This window comes from Myotis lucifugus, unplaced genomic scaffold, assembly GCF_000147115.1.
Source record: "Myotis lucifugus unplaced genomic scaffold, Myoluc2.0 scaffold_25, whole genome shotgun sequence".
Taxonomy (NCBI): domain Eukaryota; kingdom Metazoa; phylum Chordata; class Mammalia; order Chiroptera; family Vespertilionidae; genus Myotis; species Myotis lucifugus.
Window position 1 is genome coordinate 2,080,913 of NW_005871073.1, and position 24,882 is coordinate 2,105,794.

The 24,882-nt window shown below is 40.7% G+C and overlaps 1 protein-coding gene across 1 annotated transcript in view; it reads right to left on the reverse strand.

The window, feature by feature from the left end:
* SLC44A5 (solute carrier family 44 member 5) overlaps positions 1 to 24,882 on the reverse strand; it is an 82,846-nt gene that overhangs the window by 46,146 nt on the left and 11,818 nt on the right. The window contains exons 3-6 of the mRNA XM_023751809.1: positions 22,023 to 22,107; positions 12,303 to 12,387; positions 5,105 to 5,233; positions 3,961 to 4,021 (exon numbers count right to left, since the gene is read on the reverse strand). Of these exons, the coding sequence (XP_023607577.1) occupies positions 3,961 to 4,021; positions 5,105 to 5,233; positions 12,303 to 12,387; positions 22,023 to 22,107 (360 nt within the window). The remainder of the gene's footprint in view (positions 1 to 3,960; positions 4,022 to 5,104; positions 5,234 to 12,302; positions 12,388 to 22,022; positions 22,108 to 24,882) is intronic.

Below are 24,882 nucleotides of genomic sequence, written 5' to 3' on the forward strand. Positions count from 1 at the left end.
GCAGGGGAAAGCAGTTAGGCAGTTAGGGGGATTAGGCCGCCAGTGGAGAGCAGTTAGGAGAATCAGGCTGGAGGGGAGAGCAGTTAGGGGGATCAGGCCGGTAGGGGAGAGCAGTTAGGCAGTTAGAGGGATCAGGCTGGCAGGGGAGAGCAGTTAGGCAGTTAGGGGGATCAGGCCAGCAGGGGGGAGCAGTTAGGGAGATCAGGCTGGCAAGGGAGAGCGGTTAGGCAGTTAGGGGGTTTAGGCTGCCAGTGGAGAGCACTTAGGGGAATCAGGCTGGCAGGGGAGAGCAGTTAGGCAGTTAGGGAGATTGGACTGGCAGGGGAGAGCAGTTATGGGTGATCAGGCTGGCAGGGGAGCAGTTAGGGACAGTCAGGCCAGCAGGGGAGCAGTTAGGGGCATCAGGCAGGCAGGCAGAGGCGGTTAGGAGCCAGTGGTTCCGGACTTCAAGAGGGATCCCTGACTGGAGAGAGTGCAGGCCGAGCTTAGGGGCGCCCACCCCCATGCACAAATTTCGTGCACCGGGCCTCTAGTATTTTATATGTTGCATGTCCATACCTGCTAAGTGTGTTAAAATACCATCTTTATTAAATCACATGAGGACACAAGTAAATGTCCTGAGTAATCTGACCCCCAGCCTAGGGGATTTAGTAAATCCATTGTTCAGATCATGATCCTCTTGGATAAAAATAAATAAATAAATAAACAAATAAATAAATAAATAAATTTGTCACTGATTTTGGATATCCTTGTTTTCACCTTGCATGTGCCTATGTTGTTGCTGTGGTGTCTGCCTCCAATGCAGCCAGATAGCCACCAAATGAACCACCTCCATGCTAGTGAACCCCCCTGTTGACTCCTCAGGGCACACTGCAAAGGGAGAGACCATGTGACTGTAAGAGCTGGTCATGGTCACGGTCACGAGGGAAGGTCATAAAAAAGATGTGATCTCCAGTTTGACCATTAGCTGGACCTGGGCAACTGGAGGCTTCCACTTCCTCCCCTGTGCTTGGGATGTGCTCTCTGTTTACCTTTTCCAAGCTAGAAGCTTCCCAAGGACACACATGTAGCATTTCATCAGAACATCTATAATAATAAAAGGGTAATATGCTAAAAAAAAAAAAGAAAGAAAGAAAGAAAGAAAAAGAAAAAGAAATAGAATATGGTGATAAGAGTATCTGGATTGGGTATGTGACTGACCCCCCCTTACGGCCTCTATATAAACTTCTAATATTTGGCAGGTGGGTACAGAAAATTACTCGTCTGGAGGTCTCCCAAGACAAGTCTACTAAGTAAGATCATATATATATATATATATATATATATATATATATATATATATATATATTATTGTTGATAGTATTACAGATATCTCCCATTTCCCTCACTTTTACCCTCCTCTTCCCAGGCCCTACCCACACACCCCCACCCAGGACTTCACTACCCTATTGCCCGTGCCCATGGGCTATGTATGTAAGTATATAAGTTCTTTGGTTTATCTCTTCTCATGCCTTCATCCCCACAGATCCCTTGCTTATTAAACCTGACTTTTCTTCAGTCTCTCTCTACCATCTGTGCATGGGAGCTGGTTTCAGATTTCACCTGGGAAGCTCCTCAACAAAGCATCACAGATTTGCATGGGTTCATATAGAGTTTAGACTTGAACATATCGAAGCAGTTGATACAGAAAAGGAAGAAATATGTCCTTATAAAGCCTTTCCTGACTTTCCTGGCTGAAGTAATCTCTTGTCTACCCTCCTCCACCTTCTGAAGCACTTAGAATATTATATGGGTGATTCCTTCAAGTGCCACTGAATTCTCATTAGCCTCCCTGTCTTTCCCCTTCCCACTCTCTGGCATAGCTGACATAGTAGTCTACCAGCTGCTTCTATTTCCTCTTAACCCAATCACGCTTGTGCCCACAACTCCATGGAAATTGTCTTCCCAGTGATCCCAAAGACTTCCTAATTCCCAAAACCTCCAAATATTTTTTAGTCTTCATCCTACTTGAACCCATTACCTAGCACAGCGCTTGGTGCATGGTGTAACTCAGTAAATATTTACTGTTGAATGAGTTAGCTTTCCTGAGTCTTTGACATGGTAGCCACCCCTGCCTTTCCAAAGTCACTTCTTTGCCTTACATGTCCGGATTCTCTCCTGCACTCTTTCTGTGCACTCTTTCCCTTTCCACTCTTTAAATATAACTGTGTCTACCTACAGAATCCCCCAGGTTTGTTCTAAATGTTATTTCTAGGCAACTACTCATTTAATCTGTTAGTTTCGATTCTAAATATGCTCAGTGCATATTTGGAAAATAGAGAAAATATGAAGGAAGATACCAAACTATACATAGTTTATTAATTCACCCACAGTGAATTATATCTTTCGGTAACTTTCCTTTCAGTCTTTCTCTTACAAGACTGTGGGCTTTTTTGTTGTTGTTATAATTATACATTATGTGTGTTTTTTCTTTTCATGTTACTCATTTCCTTTTATAAACTCTTTAATGAATGGATTTTATTAGCTGTATACTATTCTACTAAGTAACTATACTTAATCCCATACTAGGGGGAATACACATTGATTGCAATATTTACCTTAATGTCCCCTTCACTAGACTGGCAGGGACTATGTCTTATTCATTTATGTATCACCGTTGTACATTTTATATTGTGAGATTTAACCAAATTGCACCTGTAAGGGCAGGGACTATGTCTTATACTTTTATACCTATTATATCTTCAGTGACTAATGACTCATTTTTACCTTTTTGCATAAAAATTTGTACTATTCTTTGCTACAGACACTTGCTGCCTAGGTAAAATAAAATTGTTTGGGAAAATGTGCACTTGCTTCCTGGTAAAATGCAGCTGCTTGGGAAATTTATATCTTTGCTTGAGTCATTAATGACCAAGCAAAGAGTGATGGGAGCCTATGAGACATTGTGTTTCGTGGTAGCTACTTCAATTTTTACCTGACTTTCTACTCAACCCTGATGAATTGACTTTCTTTCATATTAAAAAAAACATATACTCATTGTAAAAAAATGGAGAAAAAGAAAACAGAAAATGCTCAGTGTTTTGCCACCTCCAAAACAACCACTTAATATGTTGGCATATTCCTTTCCAATCTTTTGCTTTGAATAATTTTTTCTTTATTTTAATTTATACATGTTGTTCATTCTAATGCATATAGAATTTTGTATTTCATTTAACATTTTAATTTTACATAATACTTATATTTAATAATTCTAAAATATTTCATTTAATAAACATTTCATCAATTATTTGAGCATTCTCTTACTCTTGGGCATTAGAATATTTCCTTTTTCTTTCTTTTTTTTTTGAGGGGGTCCTTTTGGATAACATTGTGATGAACACCTTTATGTAATGATTTTTCTCTATAATTAGAATTATATCCGTAAGAAAGGAAAATGAGTGATTATTTCATCTTCTTCTAAACAGAGTTAAATAAAGTTTATAAATTTTAAAGATATGAAATGTTGATTTAATCAGGAGACATATAAATATTTAAAATTTCAAATTATAAAGAAAAGTATATGTCTGTGCATCACTCCCAAAGCAATTTCTGAACAAACATTTTGGCTGAATTCAGGGGTCAGTATTCAGTAAGTGTCTGTTTTTGTATGTGCTTATGTGTGTTCAGAGAGTACCAGGTAATCAATATGATTGGGCTTTCAAAAATCAATTTTAATCTTTTTTATATGTGGATGTTTATGCAGCAAAACCCCCAAACTCACACAACTCCAGTGGAAATAGCCCTGGCTAGTGTCAGGAGAATGAGCGTTACCTTTAGCTTCCTTCCTAATTAACTCTGGGGTCTTGAGCCAGTCTTAGTAATATTACTGACCTCATTTTCTCCCATTGTGAAATGAGGGAGTTATATTAAGTAACTTCTTCATAGATTCTGTATTTCTATGGTAAAATAATAACCACTTACAAGGTTTGCTTGGGAAAATCGCTGCTGGACATTCATCATCCATTACTATTTCTGAGAGAGACTAAAATGGAAGGAAGAAGAGTATGTTAACATTTCAAAGGCGATGTGATGACAACTTTTACTCTCAATATAGAACTCTTGTCCATTAAAAGTTCAGTTGCATAATAATCTCATTATTCCAAATTACTCCCCTAATAAAAGTAATAGTGAGATTATCACACTCATATACTTGGTTGAGAAATGCTCTTAAATGCCCTAACTGAAATTCAATTGAATCAACAATAATAGAACCAGACCCTCTGAAAGCAAGGCACAACTTTGAAAGTATGTAACTCTTTAAAAAAAATTAAAAAGAGCCCAGCCAGTGTTGCTCAGTGGTTGAGCGCTGACCTATGAACCAGAAAGTCAAGGTGCAATTCCTGGTCAGGGCACATGCCTGGGTTGTGGGCTTGATCCTCAGTAGGGGATGTGCAGGAGGCAGGCCCGCGATCAATGATTCTCTTTCTCATTATTGATGTTTCCATATCTCTCTCCCTCTCCTTTCCTCTCTGAAATCAATAAAAATATTTTTTTTAAAAAAAGAAAGTATGTATGAGTCACATACTGAGCCTCTAATCCTTAAATTTTCTTCTGGAAAAACAATATCTTCTCTAATTTGGAAGCCATTAATACTAAATAAGCTTTCAAATTCCCTTATAAATCATAAACCTAGGTAGGGTTTGGGGATTTTTAAAAAATGAATAATTATGAAACTGGAGTTGGAAGTAAAATTCTACATGTTATTAATTAACCATGGGGTTTCATCAACGCATTGATAAAATGTTAACTGCCAATGACATTAACTCTTAGCTCTTGACAGATTAACTTCCATCCAAGGGAGAATTTATTGGTGTCAGGGAAAAGTTGAAGCTAACTTTCCAGACTTATATATTGCATAACCCCCCAAGCCTACAAAATATGCTATAAATGATATGTGTGTTTTTCTATGTATACGTACATGTGTACACTTGTTTTAACGGAATGGTACCTTTAGTAATCATTTCCTAGATTTGAGAGCTCATCCAGTTACAAATGTTCATGCTACACTTGATATTGAAATAAAAGTTAAATTCTTTTCTAAATTTATAAACTTGAACATACATACCTTTGCAGAATGAAAAATAGGGGACTTGCAGAACTGGCTATAATATTCCCAAGAGTGTTTGTCTCTTTTGAATGGAAGTTGCATTTCTAAATAGGTTAAAAATTTTTCTGGGCACTTGGAGACACAGATCTATGAAGAAAAGGAACACAATGGTGGGCACTGAATTAAGCTAAACAAACCAAGGATGTATCTATAAGGTTAGACTTCTAAAGTACCCACCACGATTAAGAGCAAGCACCATTTTCCATATAAGAAACTAAATTAACTTTCTAATCATATTGTAAAAAATGAAATTTCATATACTGATTGTTAATCTCTACTCCTTGCCCATTGATGTTCTGTTAAAACAATAAGATGCTGTCAATGATGGACTTATTTTTAACTTTTGATTTTCAGATAATTGTAGATCTACATGCGGCCCTGAGAAACAATAGAGTCCACATACTTTTCACCCAGTTTTGCCCAATGGTAATAATTTGCATAACTATAGTAGAATATCACCACCAGGAAATTGATTGTAACAATCCATTAAACTTATTCAGATTTTGGTAATTTTTCCTGTGTAATGTATACATTTTTAGGGTTAGAAACTTGCTACCTTTCCTATATTTGAATAAGATGATGATTAAAAGTGCTCCAAAAATTGATAACTTATGCTACTAATAACTATCAGTGCCACTGAATTCTCAAAACATAATTGAGGTTTTGTTACTATTAGAAACTAACAAAATAAGGGCTATTCATGGCAATCAATTGTTATTATAGTCTTTTAGCAACACTAGTCACATGTGGGCAGAGAGGTCACCGATGCAATTATTTCATGTTAATAAACTTTGGAGACCTATTAATGCCAAACCAGATCCCTGTGCTAGTCTGCAGAGCCACCGTGGAGTGACTGAAATCCAATTAGTAACTCCACAGAGAGAAACTAGAATTACAAAAGATGCACTCTATTGGTTTTGTTTTTCTTTGTAAAAAAGAACGGAAGGAAGGAAGGAAGGAAGGAAGGAAGGAAGGAAGGAAGGAAGGCCGGAAGGAAGGAAGGAAGGAAGGAAGGAAGAAGAAAGAAAGAAAGAAAGAAAGAAAGAAAGAAAGGAAGAAAGAAAGAAAGAAGGGAGGGAGGGAGGGAGGGAGGGAGGGAGGGAGGGAGGGAGGGAGGGAGGAAGGAAAGAAAGAAAGAAAGAAAGAAAGAAAGAAAGAAAGAAAGAAAGAAAGAAAGAAAGAAAGAGAAAGAAAGAAAGGAGGGAGGGAGGGAGGGAGGGAGGGAGGGAGGGAGGGAGGGAGGGAGGGAGGAAGGAAGGAAGGAAGGAAGGAAGGAAGGAAGGAAGGAAGGAAGGAAGGAAGAAAGAAAGAAAGAAAGAAAGAAAGAAAGAAAGAAAGAAAGAAAGAAAGAAAGAAAGAAAGAAAGAAAGAAAGAAAGAAAGAAAGAAAGAAAGAAAGAAAAGAAAAGAAAGAAAGAAAGAAAAGAAAAGAAAGAAAGAAAGAAAGAAAGAAAGAAAGAAAGAAAGAAAGAAAGAAAGAAAGAAAGAAAGAAAGAAATCATATTAAGTCATGAGAGTTGAAGCCAATTCTTGCACATTCTCTCCTTCACCTTCAGTTCCTCCTTGTGACTTGCTCCATCTCTGGACTGTACACTTTGCTAACTATTCTTTCTGGCAGATGCTAGTTCATCTTCTAATGGCAGTTAGGTAGAAACACTGCTGCTGAGCTCACATCTTCTCAGCTTTGGGCCATGTTTCTGCTGTACCCAGGCCATGTGGTGTTGGCCCCAAAGATAAGGTAGTAGGTGGATAACTAAATGAACACCTAAAATCTCATAGTTGATATTGTTTTGTAGTAGCAGCAGTCTAATTCATTCTAGAAGTTTTAACAACCCATCTCCATATTCACATCTCTATATGTATTTTCTCTTTCTCAGTCTCTCATACACACATGTGTACACACACATACAATCACATACACAAACTCATATACCTCTAGAGGGATTATCAGAAGTTTCACAAGTATCTTTACAAAAGTTGAAGAACCATTTAGGAACATTCACAACATCTAATATGCTCACTTTTTTTCTTGGAAGAAAGCAAGGTTTATATTAATGCAAATGTCAAAAGCTCACTCTGATTACAGCTAAACTGAATAAATTATTAACATATTAGGAGCCACCTAACAGAAATTATTACTTTGATAATTTACTAAATGACTTTGAAAGAATACTAAACTAGTTCCCTAGTGGATATATTTAAATGGATTTATAAAAGTGAATACTGAAAGTACTAATGCTTTCTCAGGCTTTAAATGATGGTAAGAATTACTGAATTGGGACCATGATGATTTGTATATTTATAAACAGATACACATACGATGTATACTTTTACATAGATAAAAGTCCTGTGTATGCAACACATAAAAGAGAGTAATTAAATGGTAAAAAGGTGGTTTGTTAAAGAGAAGCACATCAAATTTCATCCCAGACACAAAATGAGCTGTTAAAAAACAATATAGCAACTGCTCTTTAACTCTCTATTTCTATCAGACCAATTCGTTCACTTTAAAGAGGGTACTGTAGCAATCAACATGTAATTAGCCAAAAATGAAGGTCACATTGAGGCTGAGCATCATAATTGATCACACTCTGTCCTTCAAATGCTTTTGAAACATGTCTGGACCATGCTGACAGTTAACAAACAACAAAATACATAAAAATATGGCTTGGATCAATAGATAAACTACTGCCTGGCAGACTAAAAGTAAGTCTGAATTATTGGCAGTTAAATTATATTCTGACTCAGTTCTGATTCTTTGAGTAACCACAAAGGGGCACTGTGAATGTAGTAGTTCTTCATCAGTAACTTACTACATCTTCAATTCATTTAGGTTTTAGCATTATAATACAAATTATAATTTGGTGAGTGAAAGAGAGGGTTACGTTGAAGGTTAAACCACTACATTAGCTATGAAGCAATAATAATCTAGTAAATAATTTATGGAACTATAAACAAGCATAATGTACAAGGATTTATTTTTGTTTCATCATTGGAATGATAGATTTGTATATTATAACAGAAAAATGCCTAGACAGGGAGTAGGAAGATATTAATTCCCTCATTCATTCATTCATTCAACAAAGATTTACTGATCACCTATTCTGAGCCTGTTCTAGGCACTGGGGATATAATAATGAACAAAACAGATAAAAATTATTGCCCCCAAGCAGTTTACCTTTTAGTAGGGGGAGACAGATAACAACAAATAAGTAAAACTGTTTGTTAAAAGACAGTAATAAACGCTATGAAAAAAAATAAAACTAGAAAGGAGGCTGGAAGGTGAAAGTTTGCTGGGTGGGATTCCCATTTTAAATAGGTAGTCAAAGAAGGCCTCACTAAAAAAGTAACATTTGAAGAAAGACTTGAAGAAAAACTAGTAGTCAAGCCGTAGGCACCTGAAGACAGAGCACTGTAGGCAGGGAGAGCAGCAAAATCCAAGGCTCTGAGGCAGGCGTTTTCCTGGACCCTTTGAAGACAACAGATGGCCGGTATGATCCCAGAGCAGGGATCAGAGGGAGAGTACAGCCTGTGCAGTCGGAGAGCCAGGCAGCCAGTAAAGGGTCTTGTAGGCCATTGTTAGAATTTTGGCTTTTAATCTGAGTAACTTGGGAAGCTGTGGGGCTGGGGGTGAACAAAGGAGAGACATGTGATTTATATTTATAACAGGATCACACTGGCTGCTGGGTGGAAAAAATACTGTAAGGGGTTGGGGTTTTGGGGGCAAGGATAGAGGCAGAGAGACCAGTCAGGAGGTCACTGAACTTATCTAGAACCATAAAAAAATTATGAAACCCTTGAAAAAAAAGAAGAGGTGGTGAAAAGTAGTGTGGTCCAGGGTATATTTTCAATGGAGACCAGAGGAATTAGCTGGCAGCTCAAACATGAGGGTGAGAGGAAGAGGAATAAAAAGGTATTCCATTTCATGGTATTCAGAGATGTCCCTACTTGAAATAGGAAAAATTATTGGTGTTGAGAAACAATTGTAGGGATGAAAAAAATAGGAAATGAGTTTTGCACATGTTAATTTGACATGCCAACTAAATATCCATGTAGAGACATTGCTTTAGTGGCTGGATATAAAGATCTAGAGTTAAGGCAGCAGACTTATTTGGAGATATAAATTAGGGAAGGCAGCATATAGAGGGTGTGAAAACACAAGACTAGATGAGACCACCAGAGGAGTAAATGTAGATTTCACAGAAGAATGAGTTTGGTGGAGGAGGGAACTCCAATGCTTAGAAGATATTGGAAAGATGAACAGAAACCAGCAAAGGAGACTGATAGGGAGTAACCAGAGAGTTGGGAGGAAATATTAGAAAATGTTGTACACTGGAAGCCAAATGAAGTAAGCAAGCATTTTAAGAAAGAGGGATTGATTAAACAATGCTGTTAGATTAAGTAAGTGTGGATTGAGAATAGACCACTGGTTTAATAATATAGAAGTAAATGGTATCAATTGGAGGAGATTGGAGTAGCAGTAAAAGCCTGAATGAGAATGAGAAGGATTTAGGCATATACTTTTGAAGAGTTTTACCAAAAAAATGGGGGAGGGGCACAAAGATACAGAGAAGTTGCTGGAGAAGGATCGGCATGATTTAGTAGAGAAGGAAAATGGTAATAAAAAGAAAAAAATAGGAAATTTCTAGAGTGGTGTGTTTGAGTATGTGAGACAAGATTGAAGGCACAAGTGGATGTCAGTGTGGGAGCTTTTAAAAGTTGTCTTCTGGCCCTAATCAGTTTGGCTCAGTGGATACAGTGTCAGCCTGTGGACTCAAGGGTCCCAGGTTCGATTCCGGTCAAGGGCATGTACCTTGGTTGCCGGCACATACCCAGTGGGAAGTGTGCAGGAGGCAGCTGATCAATGTTTCTCTCTCATCGATGTTTCTAACTCTCTATCCCTCTCCCTTCCTCTCTGTAAAAAATCAATAAAATACATTTTTTTTAAAGTTGTCTTCTGAATGTTTATACTTTCTCAATTAAATAGGAGGCAAAGTCAGAGGCTGCCATGGATATTGGGAAGGAGATCTTGGAGGTGAGAGGAAAAGGTGTGAAAGTGTTTCTACCACAGTAGGCTAGCAAATGGACAGGGGTCTATAGTGCGGTTGTGGCACAGCAATGAGAGCCCACTTGAGGTTAGTCATCCTGAATTTAAAGGACTTTTGTGTGTGAGCTGCATTTAGACTGGGATGAGGTTTTGTCAGGGAAGTACAATGAGGTGAGGGGGACAAAGAAATTGAGGGTTTCCATAAGGAGTTATTTTAAAGAGGGACCATGGAATGTAATCAAGTAAAGAGGGAGATGAAAGCATGAGGGAACTGAAGGACACTTTGGAGGGGTCAGGATCAGTGGTTAGTAGGTCCTGGTGAGGTAGAAGAATCATTAAAATGTTAGAGAGACTGACATGATCAGGCTGTGGGATGTTTGAAGTAGTTATGACAAAGGGTGGTAATTATCGGTACTGACAAGATCAAGGATTTGACCTTGGTAGTGGGTGGCTCTAATGCAAAACAAGGTCTGTGGCAGAGGTGGTCACAGAACTAAGATGCCAATATACCAAGTTGGTTTCAGTTTCAGCAGGAAATAAGATATCAAAAGTCTTTGACAGAGATGAGGAAGAAAGAAAGAAAGCAAATCAACAAACAGATTCTAGGAAAGATCTCTCTCTGGGTGTGGTTTACTGGCACATGGAGCCAAAAAGACGGAAATCAGTAGCTACTAAGTTCTTGAGGCAGTTGTACTGCCAACGAATTCACAAGCCAACCTAAAAAGGCCTTTGACTGTTAAAATAATGTTTGAGGTACTAAAACTTGCACAATAGGAAGAGAGCTTTAAAGCTATATGATCCTCAAGAGAGCATATTTCCAGTGCTGGGCAATGGTGTGGCCTGGAGGCTAATGGACAGGAAATAACCTTCCAGGTGGTCCAGCGAGGGATAATTGGATGCAGTGGATTAGGGAGCTTCTCTCAAAGAACACAATTCACATCGAATAAAGGGCTCTTCCCAACTGCCATGCACCAGTGTATTTATCATTCCTTCCTTTCTGATGAGAGTTTGTACTCTGATTTTCTTAGTCCCAACCCCATTGTGCATTAAGTGTTGAGACGTGCATCACCCATAGATCCTGAACTTTGGGTTAAAGACAGTGCTATATGGGACTCTTGGTTGTCTCCCTTTGAAAGATGGGTGTTCTGGAGGTCAGAGGGTTTAACTATGAAGACACAACTAACTGCTCATTGAAATGTGTGCCTCTTGTTTCATGGCACAGAGAAGGCTGTTCAGCCCACAACTACCTTGCTTGAATCCTTTCTTCTTGAATCAGATGTGAACATATAAAACTAATGGGTCGATGGCATATGAGTAGAAATGCATTGTGTGACACTTCTGATCCAAGGCATTTAAGAGCAGGGGTGCTTTATTCATCCTCTCTGTTTCCTTCTGGCAGCTGGATGCAGATGCTGAGGACTTAGGGAATGGGAGAGCCATCAGATGAAAGAAGCCTAGAGAAGAATCCCCATTGGCCACTAAGTCTTATTCTGTTCCATGGCTAAAAAGAAACTTGATTTCATTAAGTCAATAAAAAACTGAGTTTTATTACTTACAGTTCCTACCATTACTCTTTGTAATACTAATCTGAGAAAAATACCTCCACTTCTGTGGGCTGTAGTTTGTCCATTTGTAAAAATAGGTGGCCTGGCTGATGTAGCTCAGTGGTTGAGCATCAACCTGTGAAATAGGAGGTAATGGTTCAATTCCCAGTCAGGGCACATGCCTGGGTTGCGGGCTCCATCCCCAGTGTTGGGTGTGTAGCAGGCAGCTAATCAATGATTCAATTATTCTTTTTCATCATTTATGTTCCTCTCTGTCTCTTTCTCTTTCTCTCTCTCCCTTCATCTTTGAAATCAATAAAAATATATTTTAAAAAAATAGGTGGTTGGACAAGACAATCACCAAGGTTCTTTGGCAATACTAAAGTGATTAATCCTTGCTTCATTTTGATTGCATATGAACAAACATAAGTTCATATTCATGTCTTCCCACTTTCCATACATTCATCATGACATACACAGAAAACTCAAATGAAAATTCTGAATTCTTTCATCCAAGAATGGTCAAAATTGCTTACAATACCAACGAGGCTTTTCTTTTCCCTTACCTGTGTAGTAGGGCACTGTAGGTTTATCATCACGGAGGGACTGGTACAGCTTAACAGGTTAAAATAAAACAAAATACTCTTGTTCCTGTTAAAAAAAATCATCTGTATTACTTTAAACATTAATGATAAATTAAAAAAAAACAACAACATAAAATAATCTTTCTATTGACTATGGAAATGTTCCATATCACTTCAGACTCTGTACACTTTTAATTTAATATGACCTTTAAAATTGACTTCATTTTCTCTAGATAGCTGCAATATAGTCTCCAATTTCCTTTTAAACTGCCTAACATTTAAAGCAACATTGGTAATGTAAAATGTTGAAATAATCAAATCACCTATCAATAGGGGATTGGTTAAATAAAAAATTCTACACCCATAAAATGGAAGTCTCATTGTCACTGTATATAATGTTGAAGAAAATATTCCATTGATGGAGAAATTCCCAATACATTAATTTTAGAAATCATGTTACTAAAGAGTATTAAGATATGACTTTATTTTCATTTTGAAAAAATAGGTATAACATGATATGCAGAAACAAATTATATCTGAATTGTGAAATTATATTTGTTTTGTTAATTTTTATACTTTTATGGATCTCCTAAAATAAACATGTATTACTTTGGTAATCTGAAAAAAAAGGTATATAAATAGAGTAACATTTCCTTTGTGTTAAAAATTATGGTCAGTGGCAGAGTGATAAGACAGGTTGATAGTCATTATCACTAGCACCGAGTGAAGCATTACTCTGCCATTTGGCAAGCCATGGTTCTCTCATTCTTTCTCTTTCTCTCTCTCTCTCTCTCTCTCTCTCTCTCTCTCTCTCTCTCTCTCTTTAATATGTTTTTTATTTGATTTTAGAGAGAGGGGAAGGGGAGGGAGAGAGAGAAAGAGAAACATCAATTTACTGCCTCCTGCAAGCCCCCTACTGGGGATTGAGCCTGCAACTCAGTATGGGCCCTGACCAGGAATAGAACCAGCGACCCTCTCGAAGCATGGGACCACGCTCAACCAACTGAGCCACATTGGCCAGGGCATCATGGTTCTCTTTTGAATCTCAATTTCCTCAGCAGTATAGTGGAATAACACCAGCCTTATCTAATTCACAGTGGTGTTGGCAGGACACAAAATAATGTGTAGGGAACTCAGGACAAGAGCTTGTCCAACTTGACTATGCATCAGTAAAACCTGGGGTGTTTGTTGACAATCATGATTCCTGACTCCTTCTCAAACCTTGAGAGCCCAGATCTCTGGGTATGCATCCCAGGAATTCAGATCTGTTTCCCCAGTGCTCCCCAGTAGATTCAGATCAAGGTGGTATATAAACCACACCTTGAGAGAAGCCCTAAATATTTGAGAATGTTCCTAGCACCTTATCAAGTCCCCAGTTAATTAATGTGACTACATACATAACATAAAATATATAACAGGCTGTTGAATAATACTTTTACTGCTTACTCAGAATTACCAACTAGGATCCAAATCTCAGGACAAAGAAAGCTCTCCACACACACAAACAAAAATGTGGGCCAGACCCTTGTATCGCTTCTACCCCCTTCCTGCTCCTATCTACATAATCAAAATGGGGGGAAGGAGGTGGAGGCAGACAGTGGAGTTGGAAGGATACAATGATCACATTTAAGAGGATTTTCCATCCTCTCCTCTTTGATAGGGTGATTGTTTCTTCCTAGTGCCAAGTTACAGAGGGCTCTGAGAGACTCACTCATAGAGACTGAGGTACCTGTAGGGAGGACAGATGTGCATCTCATTTTCCAATGGAACACCACTTACGTTGCAGACTTACAAGTCAGCCCTCTGTGCCCATTTTAACTGTGAGAAATGAGACCCAAAGAGACCATAGAGAGCTGAAAAAAGTCAGTGGGGCAGGAAAAGGGGAGTGTGAAGTAGCCTGTATGGGAGGACGCTCAGTCAAATATATGGGCTTGCATTATCCTGGTAGAGACTGGAGGTGAATCATGAGCGATAAAATTAAAGGGGTTGGGAGGAGGGCAAGCTAAGCTGATCTCTTAAATCAAAGAACTATTCAGTGAGGAGTTCTCCAGAGAATGTCCACTTGGACACCATGAGAGAGCCAGGCATTGGGCGCTTACCTCAAAGAGAATGTGTGATGTGTATCTTAGTAGCAGTAGCAACACCTAATGGGACTAGGAAAGTGACCAAAAAAGTGACAGACACTCCTTCTCCTTCCACCCCTCACAACACAAAGAAAGAGCTAGAACCAGAAGAGAGGGAAGAGAAGGGAAATAGTAGACCAGGCCCTCTCTTTCACTTTAAGTTCCCTTGCAGAGTTAAAACCTGAGCTGGAGGAGTGGAAGATCTGAGATTCACATTGTACATGAGACTACATTGAACTTTTTAACAACAGAGTGTCTGGAAAGCACCTGAGATACCAGAGTGAGAAGTGAGATGTGAAAGGACATTGTTAAACGCAATGACGGGGGGGAAATAAACACATTTCTTATTTGTAATCCCATCGAGTTCAGATGGCTCAAGACCTGGTTATAAATTCATGCACAACACACACAAGGCTGCTCAGGACTCCACAGAGTCAGCGGGGCTCTTCCACCACCGAGCAGCTATATCATCCACACAGCCTCGTGGTGCATGTGTCTCCAATTTGTACCTCAGCAAATGAATAAATTAATGCATGTCATGGATCACTGGAGTCTCTCAGGAGTAGTTAAAACTGTGAATGGTAAATCAGTAAGTGTCGAGAGATCCCATAGGTAAAATTGATTTATAACCTGCAAAATGCTACATAAACTCAAGCTATTCACTGGATTGTGCTATCCTCCAGGGAAAGGTTTATACCTTATTCATCTTTATTCTTCTACTTTGCTAACACTTAGCCTAGCACTCAGCCCATTCTATGTAATTACCAAATGTAATAGAATGCATGAGACAAATTCCACGATAAGTGTTTTTCAAAATCTTAAAATCCTTACTTTTTCAGTACAAATTTGTAGTTGTTCTATTGTAGCCTGATTGGTAGCCTTAAATGTCAGTGGATCTCTGATTGCTTAGGTACAAAGTATATGGTGATGGTTGCAGCTGAGCAATTCTGTGGGAGTGACTGAGGAAGCCACTCAGCATTTAACTTGAATTATATTTCCACCAAGAAACAGCAAAAATGCCTGACTGTGGCTCAGTAGTTGAGCATCGACCTATGAACCTGGAGGTCATGGTTCAATTCCCGGTCAGACACACGCCCAGGTTGCGGGCTCTATACCCAGTGTGGGGTGTGTAGGAGGCAACCAATCAATGATTCTCTCTCATCATTGATCTTTCTATCTCTCTCCCTCTCCCTTTCTCTCTGAAATCAATAAAAATATATTTTTAAAAAAGAAGAAACAGCAAAATAGAAGCAACTGCAAACTACTCACTCAAAATGATCGTCCATGCACTTAAGCCCATCTTCCTTCTTTCCCAAGACTCATGAAAATAAAAGCATAAAAGTAAAAACAGGAAAAAAAACCCTCACCATTCCAGCTAAGGATGCGGAGGGTGGGGTCTGTTCACAATTATACAGGAGAGTTCAACAATTTGGGGAAGATGAAAAGCATATGAGAGTGTGTGGAGTGATGGATGCACCAGAGAGGCTACAAAAAGGGTGGGACATTATTTTGCCTGTTAGAAATAGTGAGATATGTTAGACTTGGAATTAAGAGAAATGTGGCCAAAAACGAGAAGATTAACTGAAAGTTTATATACAGATCTATAGTGCAAATCAGCACCTCTATGCTTCTCCCATACACGTGCACTTTGAATTCCAGCATCCAGACAAACACACACACACACACACACACACACACACACACACACACACACACACAAAACCACAACAGGCCAAAATAGAGGCCTCTTTTATTGAATTAACCTTCTGGGAATAACAAGGGCTTCTGTGGGATGTGGCACCCCAGCCTACAACCTTTCATATTGTGGCATTTTGGGAGCCAACGTCTGACAGGCAGCAACCCTCTAGTTCCTGAAATCTGGCAGCCAGAACAGCTGTCACCCCCTCCCCCTTCACCCCATAGGACAGAGGCCTCTCTGGAAAACTGACACAGCAGTGGAGCAAATTTACACAAGAGACCTGGTTCTTCTTTCTTTAGTAAGAGTGGACATGTTGCTTCACTTAGATGCCAAAATGATACAAAACTTACATGGAAGACCTTTGCCCTCTTCATCTTTCCTGTTTCCCTATCTGAAGACCTCAGATTGGGTAATTGGACTGCTTCAGAGCCTGTTCAAAGTTGTTTTAACACAATCTTTTTTTCTTATTATTATTCTAGGGAGGAAGGGAGAAGGAGAGAGAGATAGAAACATCAATCTCTCTCAATGAGAATCATTGATCAGCTGCCTTCTGCAAGCCCCCTACTGGGGATCAAGCCCACAACCTGGGCATGTGCCCTTGACCAGAATCAAACCTGGGACTCTTCAGTCTGCAGGCCTAAGCTCTATCCACTGAGCCAAATCAGCAAGGGCTCTTTTTAAACTGAAGTTTTTGTAGTAGCCAGAAGGTGGCATCAAATCACTTGAGTTCTCACTTTTTAGTGGAAATTCGAAGAAAAGGACCACCCCCAAGTATCATGAATAACTTCTCTGCAATCTAAAAGGCAGAAAAAGTTACACGTCAACAAAGCACTCCATTTTATCTTGAGGGTTCTCTTTTATCTGTTTTGACATTTTAGAAAACACCCAGTGTTTCTCCTTTTGGTTAGGCATGGATAAACAAAACAAAAAATGGCCAAACTCCACATCCCAAATACTATCACACTATCTCTAAACACGGAATTTAAGCTCAGTTACAGAAATGTTTTTGAGAGTTGAGAATCAAGGGGCTGCCTTAAGTACATCATGACACTAACAAGTACAAATACTCTAATTGTTACAGTCTAACAAGAATTTTCTGGACTAAATTGGTTGGGGTGCCTAAATTGCTTACACATCCTGATAAATGCATTTCATTTTGAAATGGAAACTCTCTCTCATTTATTTGTGTGATTTTTAAATTTAATGACATTTTTTGCCAGTTTATGTTTAAGATCTTTAGGACTAGATTAAACATGTAACATGGAAAACCAATGTCACTGCAACTCTATCAATGTGCAGCCTGAAGAGAACAGGATTTGGGGTTAGAACATGCTATTTTTGCCATTTAGTAGTCAGTTGAACCTGAATAAGTACTTTAACCTTTCTGAATTTTAGTTTCCTAATTTTCTAAATGAGAAAAATAATGATGATGTCCACTTGGCAGTGTTGTTATGAGAATTTGATAAGATTTTTACACTGACCTTAGGAACAAATTACTCTCTTATCTGTGCTACCCCTTTATTCTCATTCATTTAACAATGAATTTAATGAGCACCTATTACAATGCCAATGTTGCAGAGGCTGAGGATAAAAACAGTAAAAAAGACAGAGGAAGTCCCTGACCTAAAAAAATGTTGGTTCTAGTAGGGGAAGATAAAATAGTCAACAAATTTATAATCAGGGTAATTCAGATAGTGATTAAGTACCCAAGACAATACATCAAGGTCTTGTGCCAGAACCTAACTAGAGAAAAGATAGTGGGGGTGAGTGTAATGGTTCAGGTGGGTTTGCTAGCATTAGACATTATTCTTAAAGTAGCACACTACTCCAAACATGCTAGATTGAAATCTATGATTTCTTTTTTTATTGTCTAGTTCCTAATTTAATGTTTCCAGTTTTATTGAGATGTAATTGATGCATAACATTGTATTAGTTTAAGATGTATAACATAATGATTATATATATGTACAAATCTATACTAATAAAAGAGTAATATGCTAATTAGACCAGGAGACCTTCCAGAAACCTTCCGGACATCCTTCCAGACAAAGCCTGGGGCTTGGCTGGCCTGCAAACTGCCCCCAAATGGCCCCCAGCCCCTCGCTCAGGCTGGCCACACACCCCATGGGGACCCCCACCCAGATGGGGGCATGGCTAGTCTGCAAACAGCATCAGCCCCTCATCCAGCCAGCCACACCCCCAGCAGGACACTTACCGCAATGGGGGTGTGGCCGGCCTACAAACCACAACAGGCCCTCACCCAGGCTGGCACCGCCCCCCAAAGGGGACCCTAACCCTGATCCCGAACCCCCTTCAGGGCAGATCAGCCAGCCCCAACTCATGCACCAGGCCTCTATCCTATCTAATAAAAGAGTAATATGCAAATTAACCATCACTCCCTCACTCTGTCACACTGCCACAAAGATGGCGGCAGCCACAGAGCTGGAGTGAGCAGGAGGCTTGGATTGCCCCTGGTGCTGGAGGAAGCAAAGCTTCCTACCTGCCCTGGCTGGCCCTGAGCTCTGCTCTAGGCTACAAAGTTTCAATTATAGAAGTTAAATAAATCCTAGATACCTGTTTCCAGCCCGCAGACGTGGCCAGCCTGAAAATGGCCATCAGCCCGTCACCCAGGCTGGCCAGGCACCCCAGCAGGGACCCCCACCCTGAAGGAGCTATGGCCAGCCTGATAACAGCCTTCAGCCCCTCACCCAGGCAGGCCACACTCCCATGGGGTGAGGGTCCCCACTGGGGGGCTTGACCAGCCTGCAAACAGCCATCAACCACTCACGCAGGCTGGTCAGGCACCCCAACCCTGAAGGGGGTGTGGCCAGCCTGAAAACGGCCATCAGCCCCTCACCAGGCTGGCCAGGCACCCCAGTAGGGACCCCCACCCTGAACGGGTGTGGCCAGCATGAAAACAGCCCTCAGCCTCTCACCCAGGCTGACCACACCCCCATGGGGTGAGAGCCCCACTGGGGGGCTTGACCAACCTGCAAACAGCCATCAGCCCCTCACCCAGGCTGGCCAGGAACCCCAGCAGGACCCCCACCTGATTCGGGACACCCTTCAGGGCAAACCAGCCAGCCCCCACCCATGCACCAGGCTTCTATCCTATATAATAAAAGGGTAATATGTAAATTGACCCTAACAGCAGAACGACTGGCAATGACTGGTCACTATGACACACACTGACCACCAGGGGGCAGATGCTCAATGCAGGAGCTGCCCCCTGGTGGTACAGTGCGCTTCCACAGGGGGAAGGGGGGCCACAACCTCCCTATCCCCCCTGCTCTTTTCGTGACAGGGGAAGGCGCCCCAACCCCCTGATCAGCCCTGCTCTGTGCCTGATAGGGGGGAGCTCCCCAATCCCCTGATTGCCCTGCGGCTCTGTGTTTGACAGGGGGCAGCCCCCCAACCCCCTGATCGGCCCTGCTCTGTGTGTGACAGGGTGTGGCACCCCAACCCCCCCCCCCCCCACCACGGGCTCTGCTCTGTGTGTGACAGGGTAGAGCCATAACCTCTCCATCGGCCCTGCCCTGAGTGTGACAGTGGTGGCACCCCAACCCCCTGATTGGCCCTGCTCTGTGGGTGACAGGGGGCGGTGCCCCAACTCCCCTATCGGCCCTACTCTGTGAGTGACAGGGGGGAGCTCCTCAACCCCCTGATTGGCCCTGCTCTGTGAGTGACAGAGGGGAGCTCCCCAACCCCCTGATTGACCCTGCTCTGTGAGTGACAGGGGGCAGTGCCCCAACCCCCGAGGGGCATTTGGTGGAGAGCAGGCCTGCAGGGGGACAGTTGGGGGAGAGTAGGCTGGCAGGAGGGGGCAGTTGGGGGCAAGCAGGCTGGCAGGAGTGGGCAGTTGGGGGCAATCAGGTCAACGGGGGAGGGGGCAGTTGGGGGCAATCAGTCCAGCAGGGGTGGGCAGTTAGGGTTGGTCAGTCCGGCAAGCAAAGTGGTTAGGGGCGATCAGGCAGGCAGGCAGGTGAGTGGTTAGGAGCCAGCAGTCCTAGAATTGCGAGAGGGATATCTGACTGCCAGCAGTTGGACATCCCCCGAGGGGTCCCAGATTGGAGAGGGTGCAGGACGGGCTGAGGGACACCCTCCCCCATGCACGAATTTCATGCATCAGGCCACTAGTAATTACTATAAGTTTAGTTAACATTTATCTCTTCACATAGTTAGAATTTTTTATTGTGATGAGAATGTTTTTTATATATAGGGTGTCCCCCCAAAAAATGTAGATACATTTTGAATTATAAAGGCAGTGTATATTAAAATACATTTCATTTTCAAAATTTAGCTGTTAAAGTGTGTATACATCTTTTGGGACACCCTGTATATTTTTTTATTGTTAACAGTATTACAGATGGCCCCTTTACTCCCACCTTTACCCACTCCATCCAGCCCCCACCCCACCCCAGGCCTTAACCAATGTCATTTTTTAAAGAAATAGAACAAAAAAATCACCAGATTTGTATGGAACCAAAAAGACCCTGAATGGCCATAGAAATGCTGAGAAAAACTGGAGGTATCACATCACCTGACTTCAAATTATACTATAGAGCTATAATAATCAAAATAGTATAGTACTGGTAAACAAAGAGACACACAGACCAGTGGAACAGAATTGAGAGCCCAGAAATAAAATCACATGTATATGGGCAAATAATTTTATCGCTACAGGGGACCTTTAAAAATTGCCTATTTTACAGAACTAGAGACTTAGAGATTTTTATTACTTTTACCTTCTGGTGCTCTATTTGTCCTTCATAGGGTGAAGTGTCTGTTGTCATTGCCTAGGATGTTTTTAGTTGCTGAGGTTAAAATAAGAATTACCACCCTAGACCAGAGTTCAGTCTAGTCGTCTCTAATAGGCACCGAAGACCTTTTGTTGGAGTCAATTTGTCCACTATAAACTCAACTGGACATGATTGAGGGTTTCCTCCCCACCCAAACTTTGGGTTCTCTTGGTTGTCTATAAAAGTTCTACTCTATGAATTTTGTTAACACCTCCCTGATTCTATTTTTCAAATCTGTGTATCTCAAATGATAAGCTCCACAGTTGTGGGTGGGAAACTCACCAAAGCGTTCTGAGCCTTATTTGCTGTTGGTGGTGGCAGGGGGAGGGGGACTGTTGTTGCTTTGGCTTTTATCCATTCAGTACCAGCTTTTATAGAAACTGAATTGGTTATAAAGAACCAGATCTAGTAACAACTCCAATTACCAGTGGGAAAGAAGGCAAACTTTTCTTAAAGTGTGAGATTTATGTTTTTGTTTTGCTTTCTTAAAGTAAAGAAATTAAAAAAAAAACTTTTTCTGTTTCAATTAACACTGGAAAGGAATTTGATGGAACCTTGGTCCTTGTTTGTTTCTGCTACTTAAGGTCATTGTCTGCAGCGATGTTGCCTTGAAAAGTCTACACACATGGAGGACTTTCTGGGCGGGCTCCTCACTTTGAGAGGGGGAGTGATTTATCAGAGTGATTTACTCACAACAAACACAAATCTAACAACAGCTTTTTAATGTCTAGCTTTTTAACAGCTACTCAGAACTCAGCCTTCCAAACGCCATTTCATAAGGCACTTTAAAATATGGCTTCTGATGAAATCACTGGTCCAACTCATCCATTACCATTATATTTTCATTAAGCAACCTCTTCATGCAATCTAACAAAATGCTGTATAATAGTGACATCTTGTCTTACGTCATAAAGTATGAAACTCTCCAACTGTTTATAAACTGTTTCAGGAAAAGGTGGCGGGAAGGCCTTCCTTTTGAATTTCAATCTTGTTAAGAAGTCCAGTAAGATGAATGCAAACGTGGTTTCCAGGTTGTAGCTTAAACAGTAAAATCAGACAAAGCAAAGGTGGCCATACTCACTCATTGGGGGTGCCCTTCTGGCCACAAAAGTGGCCCTTGCTGTCTGTAGGGTAAGCCACTCTTCTGGGGTCGCCATGTACCCAGGCTGCAGGAACGAGAAAGGACAAGCACTCTATCAGCAACAGCTGGCTGAAAGCGGTGTACGTGAGAAATTAGAATGCACCACTGCAACATTCTAACCTCTCCCCTCAGTCAGAGAAGATTATTGATTTCCTTCAAAGAGTAATTTCTTAATGAAAAGTAAAATAAAATATGGATGAACCAGTCAGAAAGCACATTTCTCTTATTCTCTCGGTATTCCTCTGGGTTGAAGCCAAAGCATGAGGTAATGCACTTAGAAAATGACATTTATTAAAATGTGAATTAGAGGCAAAAGCTTGAAGTCATTTTTTTTTCGAGAGCTCAAAACTAAATGACTTCATAGCAGAGCTAATAAATTTACAGTAAATAATGTGATGTCATTCTTTTGGGTTATGCATAAGTGAAAACACTTAAAAATTTAAAGGAAGGAAACTATAATGCCCAATTGAAACTGATTAGTTTTTTTTATGATTTCATGTGACATTAAAAAAGGCAAACAGTAGCAACTTCACAGGCAATCTATAATAATAAAAGCATAATATGCTAATTAGACTGGACAGCCAAACGACCTTCTGAATGTCATTCTGAACATCCTTCCAGATGAAGCTGTGGTGGTGGGGACTGAGGCAGAGATGGCTAGGGGCGATCAGGCAGGCAGGTGAGTGGTTATGGGTGATCAGGCAGGCAGGTGAGTGGTTAGAGTCGATCAGGCAGGTAGGCAGAGGCAGTTAGAGGCATCAGGCAGGCAGACAGAGGCAGTTAGGGGCATCAGGCAGGCAGGCAGAGTGGTTAGGGGCATCAGGCAGGCAGGCAGAGTGGCTAGGGGTGATCAGGCAGGCAGGCAGAGTGGTTAGGGGCATCAGGCAGGCAGGCAAGCAGTTAGGAGCCAGCGGTCTCGGATTGCCAGAAGGATGTCCAACTGCCGGTTTAGACAGACATCCCCTAAGGAGTCCCGGATTGCGAGAGGGTGCAGGCCAGGCTGAAAGACCCCTCTCCCCCTTCCACCACCCTCCTGTGCACGAATTTGTGCACTGGGCCTCTAGTACATAATAAAGATTTACTATACATTGTATGATAATCTCAAGGCTTACTATAAATATCAAGTGTTCTAAAACTTCATGAAAACTGAAGACTCAGTTCCGTTTTCTCTGAAGACCCTGGCTCTACCTCATACAAACTCATCAATCTGATTTTCCAAAAAGTACAAACTTTACTTGACAGCTAGACTACAGAACCACAGAAAATAACATGCATTAACTAAATTGGGTAATATTCCCTAATTCTAACTGATTATTTCTAACTTCTCCAATTTGACTAACATAGATTTTAAAACTCTAGGAAATGCATTGGTCAGCTAATACTTGTCTCTATATGGACAACATATCTCTTTGTCCTTTGCTTCCCTTAACATCTTCCCAGCTATCTCCTTACCCACATTCACTGGGTTTGACAGTTGATGTTATAATTCAATAAGCCTTATATACATGGACAATGTGACTTAGAAAGATTAAAGAAATCAATTCTGAATGAGAATTTTAATATGGTAGAGAAATGTTTCTCAATTTTTCTCATCCATCTAAGCCTTTCCTTTTAGTCTCTAAATACCCAGGAAAGTCCCCTTTGTCTAATTCTTTCTCAAATGTTCTAGAGGTCAAATCAATTTCATCTTCTAATAGCTTCTTATAAAATCTGACTCATTTGGGCATCACTCCACTGCCATATCTTCCCACTTTTATTTCCCAGAATAAAGAAAGTGGACTATAAATAAGGCGTTTAAATGACATCCAAGCGTTCAACATCTATGTCTCCAGACATGATTTCATTAAATTTAGTTTTAAATCTTAGTTTGTCACACTTTGGCTAAACTGAGGAAAAAGATCTAATTTTTACCTGACTTTATTTTCTATAATATGTTTAACTTTATCCTGAAATGTTTTATTTCTTTTCCATACCATTATTAATTTGGAGATGGGCACCTAAAGAAGCATTTGGATATGCTAATTAATATATTTATGACCCTGAACAAGTCATTTAATTGTTTTGAGTCTTGGTTTTCTAATTTGTAACCATAAAATGGGTATAAGAATACCCAGCTTCATAAGAATGTGGGAGAATATGAAAGATGGTGAAGGCAGAATGCCTGACATAGAGTGTGAAGTCGGTCATGTTAGTTCCTGTCTTATCTGGGTTTCACCAAAACCAAACATTGAGACGAGGACTTTGGTGCAAATAGTTAATTTGAGAAGTGATTCCAGGAAGCTTAAGTGGCTGTGAGGAAAGTGATCCAGGGAAGGAGGCAAAGCAGTAAAGGGCACGCTAACAAGTGGGATGCTGTTGTGGGCAGCACTGACTCCTGCCTGCTGGGGGCCTTTCGAGGAACCAGTGGACGTGGTAAATCTGTCTGCCAGAGCTGCAAGCCAACTCAGAAGGGCCAAGGGGAGGAGGAGTGGGGCGTCGGCAGCATCTACTACATGTATACTGTGTGTGTGAGTGTGTGTGTGTGTGTGTGTGTGTATTCTTTTCATCGTCAATCAATCGAAGAATTTGACATGACAGGTATGTATCCTGTACTAGAGGTTAATCCCAGCATTGTTTATGTCAGAGTTCTCAAGAAACACATTAAAAGGAAAGAATCAAGTTTGTAGAAGGCTTAGAGAAGAAGTGGAACCTGAGAAATACTGAAAAAATGACCAGGATTTAGACAGGTGGCCAGGAGTAGGGAAGAATGTTAGATTGAGGAAATAGTCTAAAAATGCGAGTTTCCAATTAATTAATTGCT